General features: G+C 36.3%; 1 protein-coding gene across 3 annotated transcripts in view; it reads right to left on the bottom strand.

The window, feature by feature from the left end:
• Positions 1 to 14690, bottom strand: part of LOC145222192 (uncharacterized) — a 50153-nt gene that overhangs the window by 18891 nt on the left and 16572 nt on the right. For 2 of the 3 annotated variants that reach the window (XM_080088243.1, XM_080088245.1), the window contains exons 5-19: positions 11370 to 12066; positions 9547 to 9634; positions 8934 to 9033; positions 8013 to 8150; positions 6358 to 6444; positions 5665 to 6051; positions 5071 to 5188; positions 4323 to 4551; positions 3829 to 3937; positions 3287 to 3354; positions 2164 to 2349; positions 1720 to 1815; positions 1180 to 1333; positions 775 to 957; positions 32 to 101 (exon numbers count right to left, since the gene is read on the bottom strand). In XM_080088243.1, the coding sequence (XP_079944369.1) occupies positions 32 to 101; positions 775 to 957; positions 1180 to 1333; positions 1720 to 1815; positions 2164 to 2349; positions 3287 to 3354; positions 3829 to 3937; positions 4323 to 4551; positions 5071 to 5188; positions 5665 to 6051; positions 6358 to 6444; positions 8013 to 8150; positions 8934 to 9033; positions 9547 to 9634; positions 11370 to 12066 (2710 nt within the window). The remainder of the gene's footprint in view (positions 1 to 31; positions 102 to 774; positions 958 to 1179; positions 1334 to 1719; positions 1816 to 2163; positions 2350 to 3286; positions 3355 to 3828; positions 3938 to 4322; positions 4552 to 5070; positions 5189 to 5664; positions 6052 to 6357; positions 6445 to 8012; positions 8151 to 8933; positions 9034 to 9546; positions 9635 to 11369; positions 12067 to 14690) is intronic. The other variant, XM_080088244.1, reaches the window with a different exon arrangement.

Genomic DNA, 14690 nt, shown 5'->3' with positions numbered 1-14690 from the left:
TGACACAGTATAAGACCTTGTTGTTACTCACTCAGCCTGTAGTCTTTTCCAGAACTTGTTCTTACAATGCTGTATGATGATCCATCAGTGTCGGGGTCAGGCTGGGGGTAAAATATAAGTATGATAAGAAGCCTTAATATAGCCACTGATTCAAGTTGAAAAATGAACTGCTTTAAAGTGGCAAAACTTAAAGTATTACCCCTGAATATACACAAAACAAATGTCCCTATTCCTTCAGTAGATTTGGGGTAATAATCTTGACAAAATTTTGTAGAATAAGATTTATGATAATTTAAATCTAAAGTGGCTGTTTATTTTTAAGAAACACATTATTGTCAGTGAAATACACCACAATCTTAGATAAACTGTATTTGGTTAATGCAGAGCCATCAGACAAAACTTATGCCTAATTTGGACAAAACTAGTACAAATGCTTTGTAATGTGCTGAGGCTTAAAATAATCGACACTTTTTAATCTGGATTTTTGTCTAACTGGGACAATTTTTTTTTAAACAGGCCCAGATTAATTGAGGTTAACTGTAGCAGTGTAGGTGTAAAAATAAATTAAAAAAAAATGTTTCTGTATATAAGCTGTTGCTGCCAGGCATAGTATCAATTTTATAGAGCTCTTCTGGGAATTGTTGTTTATACAGAACTTTCAACATCCTATACAGGTCACCTTCATCAGGGTAGATAACACAAAATGAGCATAGTACAGTGCACGATAAACAAAGGAGAAAAAGAATGGAACGCAACATGTTTCTGATAACTCACAGTTAAGTCTTCACTTGATTCCATTGCTTCCATATAACTGGTTCTTCGATTTGGACTTCTACTTCTCCGCCTCCTCATTCTTCCTCTTTTGCTTCCACGCGAGAGAGGAAGAGCTCTTCGGATCACTTCAGGATCAGCGGTGTTACCAGCTGAAGCGGAACGATGATGATGTTGGGAGGATTTCTGTAAAATTTTTAAACCTTGGTAAAAAAACTCCTAAAGCAGTGATCACCTATTTTCCATTTTTTCACTTTGTTGTGTTTTATATGCTTCTAATTCTCTTCAGATAGAAAGTCTTGATAGAAAGGCAAAAACATGTAAACATAGAAACATTTAGTGATGCTGTGGACATTAAAAGTACAAATCAAGTAAGTTGAATGTACATTATTTTAACAACATGCAAACCTGTTGTTCATCTGGACCGGCAGCATCATCAATGTATGGAATGACACCTTCGTTTCCAGGGAAACCAAACTTGACAGCATGGGCCACAGCTTGTTGCCGTGGTGATGGGAGGTTAGTCATCTCCTGGAACTTTCGCATTGAGCGAGGCGTGGTTCTAAATTAATTGGATGTTATTGGAGATTTTGTCCTAATTTTACAAATACAATACAAAGATGTGGTTAAGTTATTTGTATAAAGATACATATACATGTAGATGTACAGTAAACCCAGGTTAAACCAGATTTACCTAATGAATACAAAACTTGAGGTACAAATGATTTGTAATGTGGTAAAACTTATCTCAACTAACATCGGTTAATTCAGATCTTTCCCTAACCCCAACGAGGTCCAAATTAACTATGTACATTTTAGGGACATAAACATATGAGAAAAATGCCTGTATTGCAAGTTTGTTTACATTAACTAAGCAAAAGTAAACACCCTAACAGCAATGATTTTAGAACCTTTTTTAGTTTATGTTGGCTTATGCTATTTACCCACCTTCTAGTGTTTGTTAGTTCCTCATATTCATCATTATACTTGCTCCTTGTACGAGGTGAGCTGGGTTGTTTTGTCCCACTCCGAGTGGGATTGGAACTAAAGAAATGAAATTATTAAGTAAATCATGTAAATACAGAAAGCAAAATAATACAGGATGGACAAAAGTTAGTGTATTATTAGTTGCAAAGCCTTTAAAGACCTGAGGTCAAAATAACTCAGAGATCAAAATTAAATATAAAAACATTCTTTTTTATAGTCCCTGATGATCATACTTCCTGCTGTGGGATATACAAAAATAGTTAAAATATAAAATTGACATAATTCAGTAAAAATATTTAAAAAAGTTAAAGCAACTAAGTGTATGCAAAACACTAAAATGTTAAAATTGTTAGCTGGTGCTAAATCAATTGCTCTGTTTTCTGTAAATCTCCACTGTTACAATACCGTGATTTTGTGTTCGAAGATTGTTGCTGCTTGGTTATTCTGTCACTTGCACTGGAAGGTTGACTGTCACTTGACATCTGCCGACTGTGTTTATGTGATGGCTGAGGTGGGCCATGGGCTGACCGTGACCGACTGGAGTGGGACTTTGTCGTTGTGCGTTTCGGAGATCGACTGCTCTTTCTTTTGCTGCAAAAAAACACCAACTGAATTTTTTCCAAGTTGTTTATATCTTAACCATTAACCAATGTATTAGTATGGATTTATTGCTCCAGTACATAAAGTGCCTTTTGTTATTTTTATAGGGTTTATAGTAAGTTTGATGGAATGTTATCAGACCCTATAAAAGGGAAACAATTTCAATTTCTAGAGTTTTCAGACCCAGAATGTAAATAAAAACTCAAATTATTTTGATTTTCAAACTGCTCTAAACACTTTTTATGGAACTTATTACCATTACCAGCTTAGTAGCCATGGGCGCCAGACTGATTTGTGTCTATTGTGTGCAAACAATGTGAAAAAGCAGATACCACAAACATCAGAATATAGATTATGACGTGATAAAAGATCAGACTGTCAATCTGTGTGTCAAGTTTTTTTAGGCGCCATTAGATGGTATATATATATATATATATATATATAATATAAGTATTTCTTTACATCAGTAATTTTAAAACCAAAGCAAGCAGGCAATTGGCGGCCGTTTGTGAAATAAAGATCTGTGATGCGGCCGTCATAGCGGAAAGGTTGTTCACCCCTTGGCTATACCCATCAAGGGGTCGCGTAGAAATTTATGTTGTAAAATGGGGTCGCAGAGCAAGAAAGTTTGAGTAGCCCTGCTCTAGTGGATACATATTTTGCATCATTGGCATAAGTCTGTAATATTTTAATTAATGAAAGTTGTTCAAAAAAGAATTAAAGATTTACCGAAGCAAAACTTCTAAATGCATGGACGAACATCTCACTTTAAGCACATTATCTCATGTGGAAACAAAAAATTGAAAATCCCTTTAATATTTCATTAAAAAGCCTCTTTTTACTGATCTGACCAACAGACCCAAATGATTACACCCTGGTGTAAAGTTACATTTTTGCATTATTTATAAGGAAAATTTTCAAGTCCTACCTTGTTTCCTTGCGATCCATAGAAGGAGTAGTTGATGGGGTGTCACCAACATCTCTTCCACTTGATGCCTGACATGAAACAATGGCTTAAAAACACTAACTTCCTTTAGGACAACACTTACAAGACCACCATGTTTATTTAAATCTAAGTTGCAGCTAAAATATGTTCATACCCTACAAGTTTGTGCAGTTTGCAATCGAGGGTGGCTTACATTTTTAATGTCATGTCAATAATTGTTTTATCTGCCCTGTGTTTTAAAAAATGTTGCAGTCAACTTTCTTATGAACTAATACATTCTTTAGATTAATGTCTTAATATTACAACAAGCGGCTTACAATAGAGACAGACTCTAATTATTTTTAACACCTAAACATACAGCTTACAATTAGGGGCTGTTTAAAATAAAGGGGGGACTTACAATCGAGTAAATACGGTATTCCTTTGACTCATAGCAATGCGTTCTTTTAAAAAATTATAATCAACACAGATAATTCTTATAAATGCTGTTTTCGGGTTTTAGGAAATAAAAGCCACAAACTTACAACATCAGTGACAGAAGAAGATGTGGAAGATGAGAAATCCTTGTTGGGATCTCGGGAACGATTACGAAGAACAGATGGAACGAATTTAACAGGAGCGACATGCACAGGTCTGCAAAAAACGTAATTCAATAAGTCAATAATGTGAAAATAATCATAAAAATCGCAAACCCTTGTTAATAATGTCTGAAACAAGCACCAATCTCTAAAGCAGTGGTTCTCAAACTTTTTTATTGTCGGGGCCAAATGGTATTTTTTAAGTGTGTAGGGAGCCGCAAAAAAGGAAACCTTAAGAAAATCACTAAAGATTATGACTTTGAAAGCTAAAATAGCAATGTTTGGTGGTTTTCTGAGGTCTGGTGCGAGCCGCAAAATTAGTGGTTAGGAGCCGCATGCGGCCCCGAAAACAGAGTTTGAGAACCACTGCTCTAAAGTAAAACACTACAACTAAACAAAATAATTGGGCAAAATACATTAATTATAAAATTGGCACTTACTTTTGGTCAACTGACATTTTGATGTTGGAAAGCATGTTATCAGCTTCACTGTCATCAGACGATGGCAACATAAAAACCCGAGCATTTCGTTTAGCTCGCATATTGGCTCGTGGAAAGGCCCCACCTTCACCCCTGGGTGAGCGAAGTTCAACAGGGACAACTGCATTGTCTGTGGTGATATCTAGTATCAGAGGAGGTGGTGCTCCAGATCTTTGCAGGGCTGCTTCTTCTGGTGAAGAGAAGTTTTAAAAGAGAAGTTGTAAACTAGAAGGGTGGTTTTATACATATATTGTCAATTTAAATATTCTATAATTTATTTTATGATTTAATAAATGTACACATAATTTAATCTAATAACATGATTATGTTTGCAAGTAAATGCACCAATCAGCAATGTATGAAACTTCTGGATCATGTATATACAGCTGTTTTAAAATATTTACGTTTTATTGGCCGCTAAGTGACCCGTTGTCAAACTTTAAGAGGTTCAATTTTGGATAACTAACTAACATGTTTGAAAATTTAAATAAATTTGAAGCACTCTTTCTTGACCAAACATGTTTAACAAATCAGCGTTGGACAGAAAAAAGAAAAAAATACGGACAAAAACAATATGTGTCCCCTTAAGGGAAGGTGACCCAAATAAATCATAATCATGAGAAAATCAGCTCTATTTTTATGTGATAAGTTCAATGGCCACTTCTTTAAGACCGGTATATTTTTTACTTATACTGTCACCATGACTTACTTGATGGACTTCTCATTTGAACTTTCGGAAGCTCTGGTTTAGGAGGAGGAGTGGGAGGAGCATCAACAACAGTTGCTGTGTTGGTTTCCTCAACTGGCTCTTGAACAAGGGGAATTGGCTGTAGAAAGATATTCTAGGTTAGTGCTTTGATTTAGGATTTTTTGTAGTAGTTTTTTTGTGTGACAGAAGCACATCTGTTATAATTTTTGGTAAATCATATGTCTTTTCACATTTAGAAATAAACTTAATTCTGAAGAAACATATTTGAGTCAGTGCTTATTTTTGGGCTTCGATTGTGGCTACTATATGTGTTATAACTATATCTCACAACTATAGCACAGGCCACAGAAGCACCTGTTTTTCCACCTTTCAATGCATTTCAAACACAGAGCTTGTGTTCTTGGATACCCTTTCAAACGCTAGTTTTATATGTTGGCAGGGCATGAATATGAAAAATAAATGCTCGGGTCAGATTGGGCAACTGCATGGTCGACCACCGAGCATCAAAAACAGCGATGCTCAGTACCAAGTACTCAGATTCTGGCTGGACTTGGGCCCTAGTCAATAGACTTTAGTTGTAACACCATAACTTGCCTCAGTTTCAAGCTCCTCTTTTGCATCTTTCATTCGATTTAGAGCATCAGCTGATGGCTTCCTCCAGCCAAACTTTCTGGCAGGTTGCGGATCAGTTGGAGGCTCAGATGTCAACAAATTGTCTTCAACCTCTTTTACAGGTTCCTCTATTAAATCCTCAGTGAGTTTAAGGCTGTTTTTTCTTCTTGTCGGTGGTGACGCTACATTCCACCGAATCGAAACTGGTTCAAGCTTTCGGTTTGTTTCTGGGATATCCAGAACAGGATTGATTTGTGACTGATCAGATATTTGGTTATCGTTCAGTTGTGGTTGTGTTAAATGTATGTTGTTGATCATTTTGTTGTCTGATGGAGGATTTATCTCATCGTCGGATACGTTTTGCAGGCTCTGTGAAATAATAAACTTTTTAGACAAATGTATTTTTACAGTACCTTATGTTTTTCTTGCTTCAGTTAAATACATTTTTTTTTAATATAGGTTGCTGCTACATCCTTTTGCTTAATAAAATTTATGTATTTAAGAAACATTTTTAGGGTGTATTTAACGGAATTGTATATTACTACAATTAAATTAAAATATAGGGATAGATTTAAAAATGGCAAAGAGGTTTTCACACAAACTCAAAACAAAACCATTTAGACCAGAATAAAAAACGAGGCTACAATTTAAAGTAACAGAACTCTATACACAAACCTGATCTGATGCCAGCGTTCGAGGCTGATTTGACTCAATAATGTCAGGTTGAGGAGGCTTGCTTGGTGCTGGCTCCAACTGAACATCCTGTAATGAAAAGTTTACTTTTTACCTAAGTTCCTCTATCACAAAACATGTGTAAAACCGAGGTATGGTTTTCACAATTGTTGCATCTTTCAAATAACCACAGGTATAACAAATTAACAAAATTGAAAACTGTTTTTTCTAAAGTAAGTACACCTACTGCAAAAAAAGTTGAGAAATCTACCTGCCCAAACATAGCATCTACTGCATCACAACAGGCAAATTTACATTTTACCAGATAAGATGTACCTGACCTATTATTTACAAAACAACTGTAAGGTCATATACTAGCACTGAATCTGTCATTGACCACCAGTACCTAAAGCTCTGCAACAATGTGCTACATAACCATGTACAATGCCGACAATCATGTATTGACTCAGGATGAGCAAATATTGGCCTAGACTGTGGTTTACAACGGAAAGAAAAACCACTATTGTTGCTTAAACCGACAAGACAGTAATCGTAAATTTTTAAGTGCTGCTGTATGCTGTCATATCAAAGCTTCATTATACCTGTATGAGTGCACAAATACTGTCTAGATCAGGGGTGGGCAACCTTTGTTACTGTAGGGCCAATTATAAATGTCAAAAGTTGATCGACGGCCGCACATGTGCATCACACAAAGTGATTCTTACCAAATATGCTTAACTATACCAGTATAATTCGTATTTGATTCTAGCCACATTTTGCCAGATTGCAGAAAACTAGCATCAGGCATTAATCAGCTCAAAAATATGTAATAATTGGACTCGTTTGCCAGTACTTTTGAAATCCAAGCGTCTGTGCGGGCCGATGAATTTTTATTAAAGGGCCGCAGGTTGCCCACCCCTGGTCTAGATAAATAATTTTAAACCAGTTTGGGTCAGTACAAAATCATTTCTAAGTTTACAAAGGCATATTTTTTCTAAACGAGAAAATTATCCACAAACTGGCATTGCACCTTCAAACGAATGAGCATGAATAAAAATAAATACCTTTTACAAAAATACTATATTGATTAAATAAAAAGGCTGTATTTGGAAGAACAAGTATGGTGCAGATTCTTGCTCAAAAAGTGTCCAAATGTTTGTATTGGGAAACCTTTGCTGTCTTACATATATATATATATAAATCTCAGGTTTTTGCTTAACAGCTTTTTTGCACTGTAACTCTCCATCCGTCTCATATTATAAAAGTATAACACTGAGATAAATAGTTATGAACAGCTGCAGTCTCAGCTAGGGTTTTTAGTGGGTCCGATTAAAAAACATCCTACTTTGTTGCAGTGTAAACAAAACAAGCATCATCAGTTACTGCAAACCAACTTCAAATAACCAAATTTTTCATAAAAAGAATAAAATACTTCACAACCAGCCCCCAAAAAGTTGCTGACCTATTTTGAGTGCTACATTTGAAAAATCTTTACTTCTTAAAGTACAGGCACCTAAACTGCCAAAATCTAGTCAGCAAAAACGATTGTTGCTTGAATGTTTGGCTTCCACAGGTGAGGGTTAAAAATAAATTTTACCACAACATGATCATCCCACATGGAATGCATGTCTTCGATAGGAAATCATTTGCATATATACCTTCCTAAATGGTGATTCATGATGATTTGGTGACCTTGGAGTATCATTGAATGGAGAGTTTTCTGGAGGTTGAGAAGGGGTAACTTCACCACTACTGGCATCTGTTCGTCTTCTTCGCTTCTGTGACCCTTTGCTGACCTAAGTGGTTTAACAATGTTATTACTTAAAGTCACATATAATTTTGGGACCTTTAATGCTAAAAAAACCTGAAAACTGTTAAATAGGCACAGGTGACTAAGTTGTTCCCAAGCTTTATTGACAAATTCCTCACTTAACAATTCAAAACATTTTCATTCCTCCCAAATAGATTACATAGCGCATGCTAAATGGTACAAAGGTCAATAAAACTGGGTCTTTTTATCAACTTCACAGGTTATATTCCTAGAGCTAAAGTGTCTATTTACAAATCACATGTACAAATTAAAGTAAATGTTTTTTTACCCAAATTTGTGACTCCAAATTCAGATTACAACTTATATGCCTCCAAAGAAAATTATGCGAAATGTGAAAATTTAAGAATTTTGTCTGATGTTAATTAATCCGTAATGTGATTATTGAGCAATGTTGGTAGGTTTAAACTTTTTGCAAGCAACTCAAAGCATCCAAGGAACTTTATTTCTTAGTGATAAATGTTGTGCTATTAATCTGAAATGAAATATTTCATTACAAAACACAAATTCTACATATAGTAAAATAGAGTTTTGCTCAGCACAGAAGAGTATTGCCTTCTTGTATAACCTACTTTCTGCAAAAACTTGAGGGTCTATTGTGAAACTGTAGGGCCATGCTAATGTACTAGGGTAACTAGATTTGGCTTAGGACAGTTAAACACCCTAGCAAGTTTAGTTCTAGGTAGAATACAAAATATACAACATGATGCCCTTCTAAAAACTGATTTATCGTTTTAAGTAAGTTTTGTACCTGGAGTTTTACAGCAGCACCAGACTCTAAACTCTTCATCCTTTCTTCAAGCGACTTTTTGCCACAGAGTATGTCCTTCTGTTTGCGTACATAATCCTCCCTACAAAACCAATACACATCACAAAACATTAGACTTTTCATTACGACCACAGCATAGACTTTTCATTACGACCACAGGTCAAACTCAAACATACCATGAGAAACGATTTCCCACATAAGTGATAGGCATTTCAATTTTGTTTAGGTTCAAATTGATACTTAACACAAAAGAAATAGGTTTTCTCTCATTTTAGACAATTCAATTTTAACTCTATAATCTCTACAGCTAAAACATGTGATGTAAATTTAAAAAACTACAATGTTATCATTTATATACTTGTTAAAAAATCACCTAAAGTTGTCTGCAAATAATCTGCAACCCAAGATAAGATATATATAAAAAAGTTTTGGACCACATGCAGGTACATAATAATAACTGTATCATACAAGCACACTATAATATTTTGACATTCACAATAACTGATTATTATTTATCCAACAGTTTGATTCCCTACTTTTGTAGCCCTTTATAGACACTCATGCTTCAAACAGCGGCATGTTTGGCTATACTGACCTGTAGCCAGCGTAGGAGGTGTTTCGAGGGCTGCGCTTGTACAAAGAAGTGCCTCGAGGCGACAAAACTTCTTCTCCGAAGCTGACGTCTGCAAGAAAGCAAATGGTGAAAGACGAAAACCTGGCCTTGACTCAGGCTAAATTGAATGATGTAAGCTGTTGTCGAACATGTGAGAGCTTGCCAGCCAACAACAAACACTACATTATGACCTCACTGGCTGATACCTGGCTTTAAAAGGGAATGACCTGATTTTCCGAATTTGGTAGATTCAATATTGCAAGCCAAGTGTATTATGGCAAAGAATATAGTGTTGTTGCCCGGCATAGTTTGTAAACTTCCTTTTTGCTCAACTGGCAAATATAAACAAAAGCCCCAAAGAAGATTTTAGCAAAAAGGAAAGTTTATATCATTTCAAACTTTTACATTGTAATTTACATTAAATTTTATTGTTTGTATTTTGGTTCACTGTTCCATTATTTGTTGCTGTTTTGTACAGGATTTCTGAACAGTTTACAAACAATTTGTTGAACTCCTACAGTGCACATAAAAATAGTACCTTTGGTAATATTCTATCTAGTCCAGGGGTTCCCAAACTTTTTTGGTCTGTGGCCCAAATGTCTATTTAATAGCGATTCGTGGCCCACCATGTGCTGTAAATTTGGGCACAAAAAAAATAACTCAAAAACAGGAGAAATGGTTTCTAGCAATTTATTTTTAATGAGATACATGCCTCTGAAATTTGGCTACAAAATTCGGAATTCTTTGCAAACATGTTTTTCAAAACAAAGCGCATAATATCTACAGTATAACAAAACAGTAGAATCTGTTCAAATGGCTTAGTGGCCCATTGAAAATGTCTTGGTGGCCTAGTACTGGGCCATGGCCCACAGTTTGGGAACCAATGATCTAGTCTATATACCACTGTTTTTAAATGTAATGTAAATTTAACCATCTTTTTAGATTCATGTATTTAAAATACCACATTTTTCTCATAAGAAAGCTCTTCACAATGTAATTATTGTCTGATTCTCAGAAAATATTCAAGTGTCCATCTATACAGAAACCAGCACAGAGGCTTGAAACGCTAACGTTTCATTACTGGCTAATTGGCACAATTGGCAGTTAATAATGACCACCTGCTGTTCACGCAGCAATGCCATGAATGTGCTGTGGTCTGTAATTAGCTGTGACATAGAAATAAATCTGTTTCAATTGAACACCAAGTTGTAAAAGTCAACATGAAAAACAAATCATAGTACACCAGGCCTATTAAAGGCATAAAACCAATTCAGCTGGACCCCTTTTATTCCCATATGGCAAGGCACAGGCTGAGAAAAATCTAGCCTGTGGTGGGATTCAAGCTAACAACAGTATCCTTTCCAGGACTTGCACTCTACCAACTAAGCTACACAGACTCAGTGGTGAGTCCGTCCATACGTTGCATAAAAATAAATAAATAATGTCTATGATGTCAGTGGTACGATACAAAATGCAATCAACATTAATCTTGGTAATTTTAAAACTTGACAAACACCAAAAACAAGTCTTTACATCTAAGCACTAGCTTAAAATATTGAAAATTCAACAAGGTCTTTAGCAAAATAACTCAAAAAAAAAAAAAAATTTCTCCACAAATTAGCGAAGCCAAAACAAAATTGGTAGTTCGGAAAAAATGTTGATTAATGTTTTTTAACATGTCAAAACACCATAACAATGTAACTCTATACAGTATATATTTGTAGATAAATCACAACGTGTGAAAAGCCTAACAATACATTTATAAAATAATTTTTTTACACATGCTGTCAGAATTTAATTCTTACCTTTCACTGAAGAAGTAGGTGAGGTTATATTTGACGACGACACAGATGTTGAAGGTGACGTCAAGGTCAAAGTTTGTACCGGCCTGCTGGTGGTAAAAGAAGCTGTTGGTGAGGTAACCGTGGATACAGACACCGGCGACATGGGCATGGGTCGAACATAGTCAGGCACATAACTCATATTTTCCTCGTCTTGGGTGTAAAATTCTTGACTTAGCTTCGGCGTTTCGGTGTCAGTCTCAGTTTCTGTCGCAGTGTCACTGTCACTGTCGCTGCCTTCTACTTCGTCCGCATAGCGAAACTTTTGCGAATTCGGGACAACCACCTTAAATGCACTGCCTGGATATAAGCGCTGTTGGGCGGACAATGGCTCCTTGCTTTTTTTCGGTTCTTTCCATTTATTCCCTAAAGATCCATAGTCAGACGTTGCATGTTGAGTATATGAAGAATCAACAGTATTATAAGAAGATTCTCCAGTTCCGTAAGCAGAGTCCAATGTGTCGTAGTAATTTTGTTGAAACTTCGCAAATTCTATTCTGTTGCTGTTGTTTTTGTTGGCACACTGATTTTTCCTTGGTTGTGAATTATGTTGCTTTTTATAATATCCTGGCGGCTCTTGATAGGGCCTTTCTTCAATGAGTTGTTTTCTAGCAACAGGATCCAATCTAGGTTTAGAAGGCAGAAAAGAAGCCGGATACGCCTGCAAAATAACAATTTTCCATGTTAAGAAATGGCAAAACTTATCTAAGGTAAACCTAGGTTTAACCGGATTCAGTTAATCCAGATTGTCACCTACTTCGAAAACTTCAGGTACAAATGATTTGTAATGTGGTAAAGCTTTAACTAATCGACATTGGTCAACCTGGATCTTCGCCTTATCCTGTCAATTTTTTTGGTCAAAACTGCATTTATAAAGCAAACAAAACAAAGCATTGAAAACAAAAGTCAAAAACATTTGTAAATCAAGATTAACTAAAAAAAAGATTTTCGGCAGGATTTTGCTGAACACTAGTCATCAAATTATCTTAGCTTAAAGTTACAAAATGAAAACATTTAGTGAGCTGAATCATAACAAAGTGTAGTAAACGCCAGGCACTGCCGAATTCCACAGCTCTGACTGTACCACAGCCCATGTCTTAATCCTTACAAAACATCTCTATAGCACTTGTTTACCAGTGCATCATTCAAAACATGCACAAAACAACAGAAAACTCATGATAAACCACTAATTTCAAGATCTGCCCATCGTTTCAGAGGTTAACAAACCTTAGTTAAACAACAATTGTAATTCAAAACCTTTCTTACTGAGCACAAAAGAATTGTATCAATTTCAGCTGCTGCACTGTTTAACACAGCGCATTCCTCATGTAGTATCTCTACATGGTTCAGGCCTAGCACAAAACTGCTCTTTGCAAACAAACCCATTTGGTCTACTGACCTATTTACTACAACGCAGCCATTAAAAGTGGGCGCGCTATGCCGTGGTGCACAAATAAACAAACGTAACTTCGTAGGTCCACGCAAACACCTGGGGCTCATAGCACTGTAAATGTTGTCTACCAGTATCACGTCTCAGCAACGCTGTTACATCTGTTGTGGTTCAAAACCTGGTGTGACCAAGTCCCTTGGGTCGTATCTAGTTTAATCGATAATTCGGTTTCAGGGCAGTGCCATCGATCAGTGCATAGAAATGCACGCATTCTTCGATCGCCGTCAAGTCGTTTTGCCATCCATCTACCTTCAAAGCCTAACATTCCGGCAACAGGTGGCACGCGTATGCTCTGTCGAGTCCTAACGAAGCCGTGTGGCGTAAATCAATGCTTAAGTGAACACGCATATACAACTCAGCCATCACATAACGGAGGAAAAACATGGCAAGTTTTTTCCTCGTTTTGGAAGACAAAAAATTGCTATGTTTATAGCCGACTAATACGTTTTACAAATGGACCCTTTTATTATTGTCGTGTAAGGTACCAATTCATATAACCTGTCTCTGTGTGGGTGTGTTATGTAGCACACGGGCAATTGTGTGTTCCTGGGTATATGCAAACGCAACGACCAGGTTTCGTTGAACAAGACAAAGCTCAAATTCGAAATATTCTGTGTTCATCGCGAAGGAGGACTGTTAAGATAAACTACTCGAGTGCGCAGGTGCTGCATAAAACACTTGAACGATGGCACCGACATTCCAAGAGCGTCTCTAAATCAGCATAAGACGGTCAATATTTTTTGCTGACTGCATACGAAAGATTATGAGATCTTTCGTTGTTAATCAAATCTAGAAGCAGAACATAAAGTTTATTGATGAAAATAACGGCTCACATAAACGTTACAGGTTTGGCCCTTCGCATCACTGATAATGGCATGAGCATTTGCCGAAACGCTTGAACAATAAAGAATGTCACTTTTTACGCCTATTTGGGCTGTTATTTTTATCTTTGAGCATACATCAGTTTCAGCATCGGATCAAAACACCGACAGCAGGCCTTGAACTAACTGTTTACCTTTATTCAACCACAAAACAGTGAAACCAATGTACTATTATTTCATTGGCTAACACAGCATTAGACAGTTTTAGGTTTACGAATCTCTGTTGAATGCTATGAAGGCGTTATTGCGAGTGACCAGTATACTTGATCATAACCATTAAAAAAAATTCCCACCAAGCCAAAGATAACCACTGATAATGTATTTCTAACCCTTTGTGGTGTTGATCTTTCGGATAACAAGGCGTTAAGTCATTAGTAAACATTTGATAAGAAGAGACATGCAATTCACACATTTTGACAAACGATAGAGTCGTCGCCGGCCGTTAAACAAATTGTTCGCACCCAAGCCTTAATCCCTCCGGGTTCACGCGCGACTCAGCTGTCATCACGTGACTGTAATCGACTTGTGACGTCACATAGCGTTGTGGGATTAGCGGAGCTTGGCCAAAATTGAAAACTCAATCTCTGATGTTCATTAAACGACATAGCAAGCGGTATGATTAAAAGGGATAAGGCTTTTGAACGCAATCCAATTCTCATTCAAAAACTGATTCAATCTGACTTAGAAATCTGAAAATTTTGAATGAGTGATGGCGGGTGAAAATGTATGCTTCTTTGGTATCATGCCCACTTTTACAGTATCTTTATGTGGTATCGTTGGAAGATATTACAAACATGATTTTGCGTTTGCTAGAAGATGCAGTGTTAAAGCCAAAATTTGATAAGCCAAAAAAATTAAAAATTTTAAGCCAAAATTTGTGACCATCTTTGTGGATGTTACTTTTTATCATAAGTCTAATAGAGAAGAGAAAAAAACAAGAGAAAACAAAAACTT

This window comes from Phallusia mammillata, chromosome 4 (assembly GCF_965637545.1).
Source record: "Phallusia mammillata chromosome 4, kaPhaMamm4.hap1.1, whole genome shotgun sequence".
Taxonomy (NCBI): Eukaryota; Metazoa; Chordata; class Ascidiacea; order Phlebobranchia; family Ascidiidae; genus Phallusia; species Phallusia mammillata.
The sequence above is the reverse complement of the archived record's forward strand: the minus strand, read 5'-3'. Positions and strand labels throughout refer to the sequence as shown.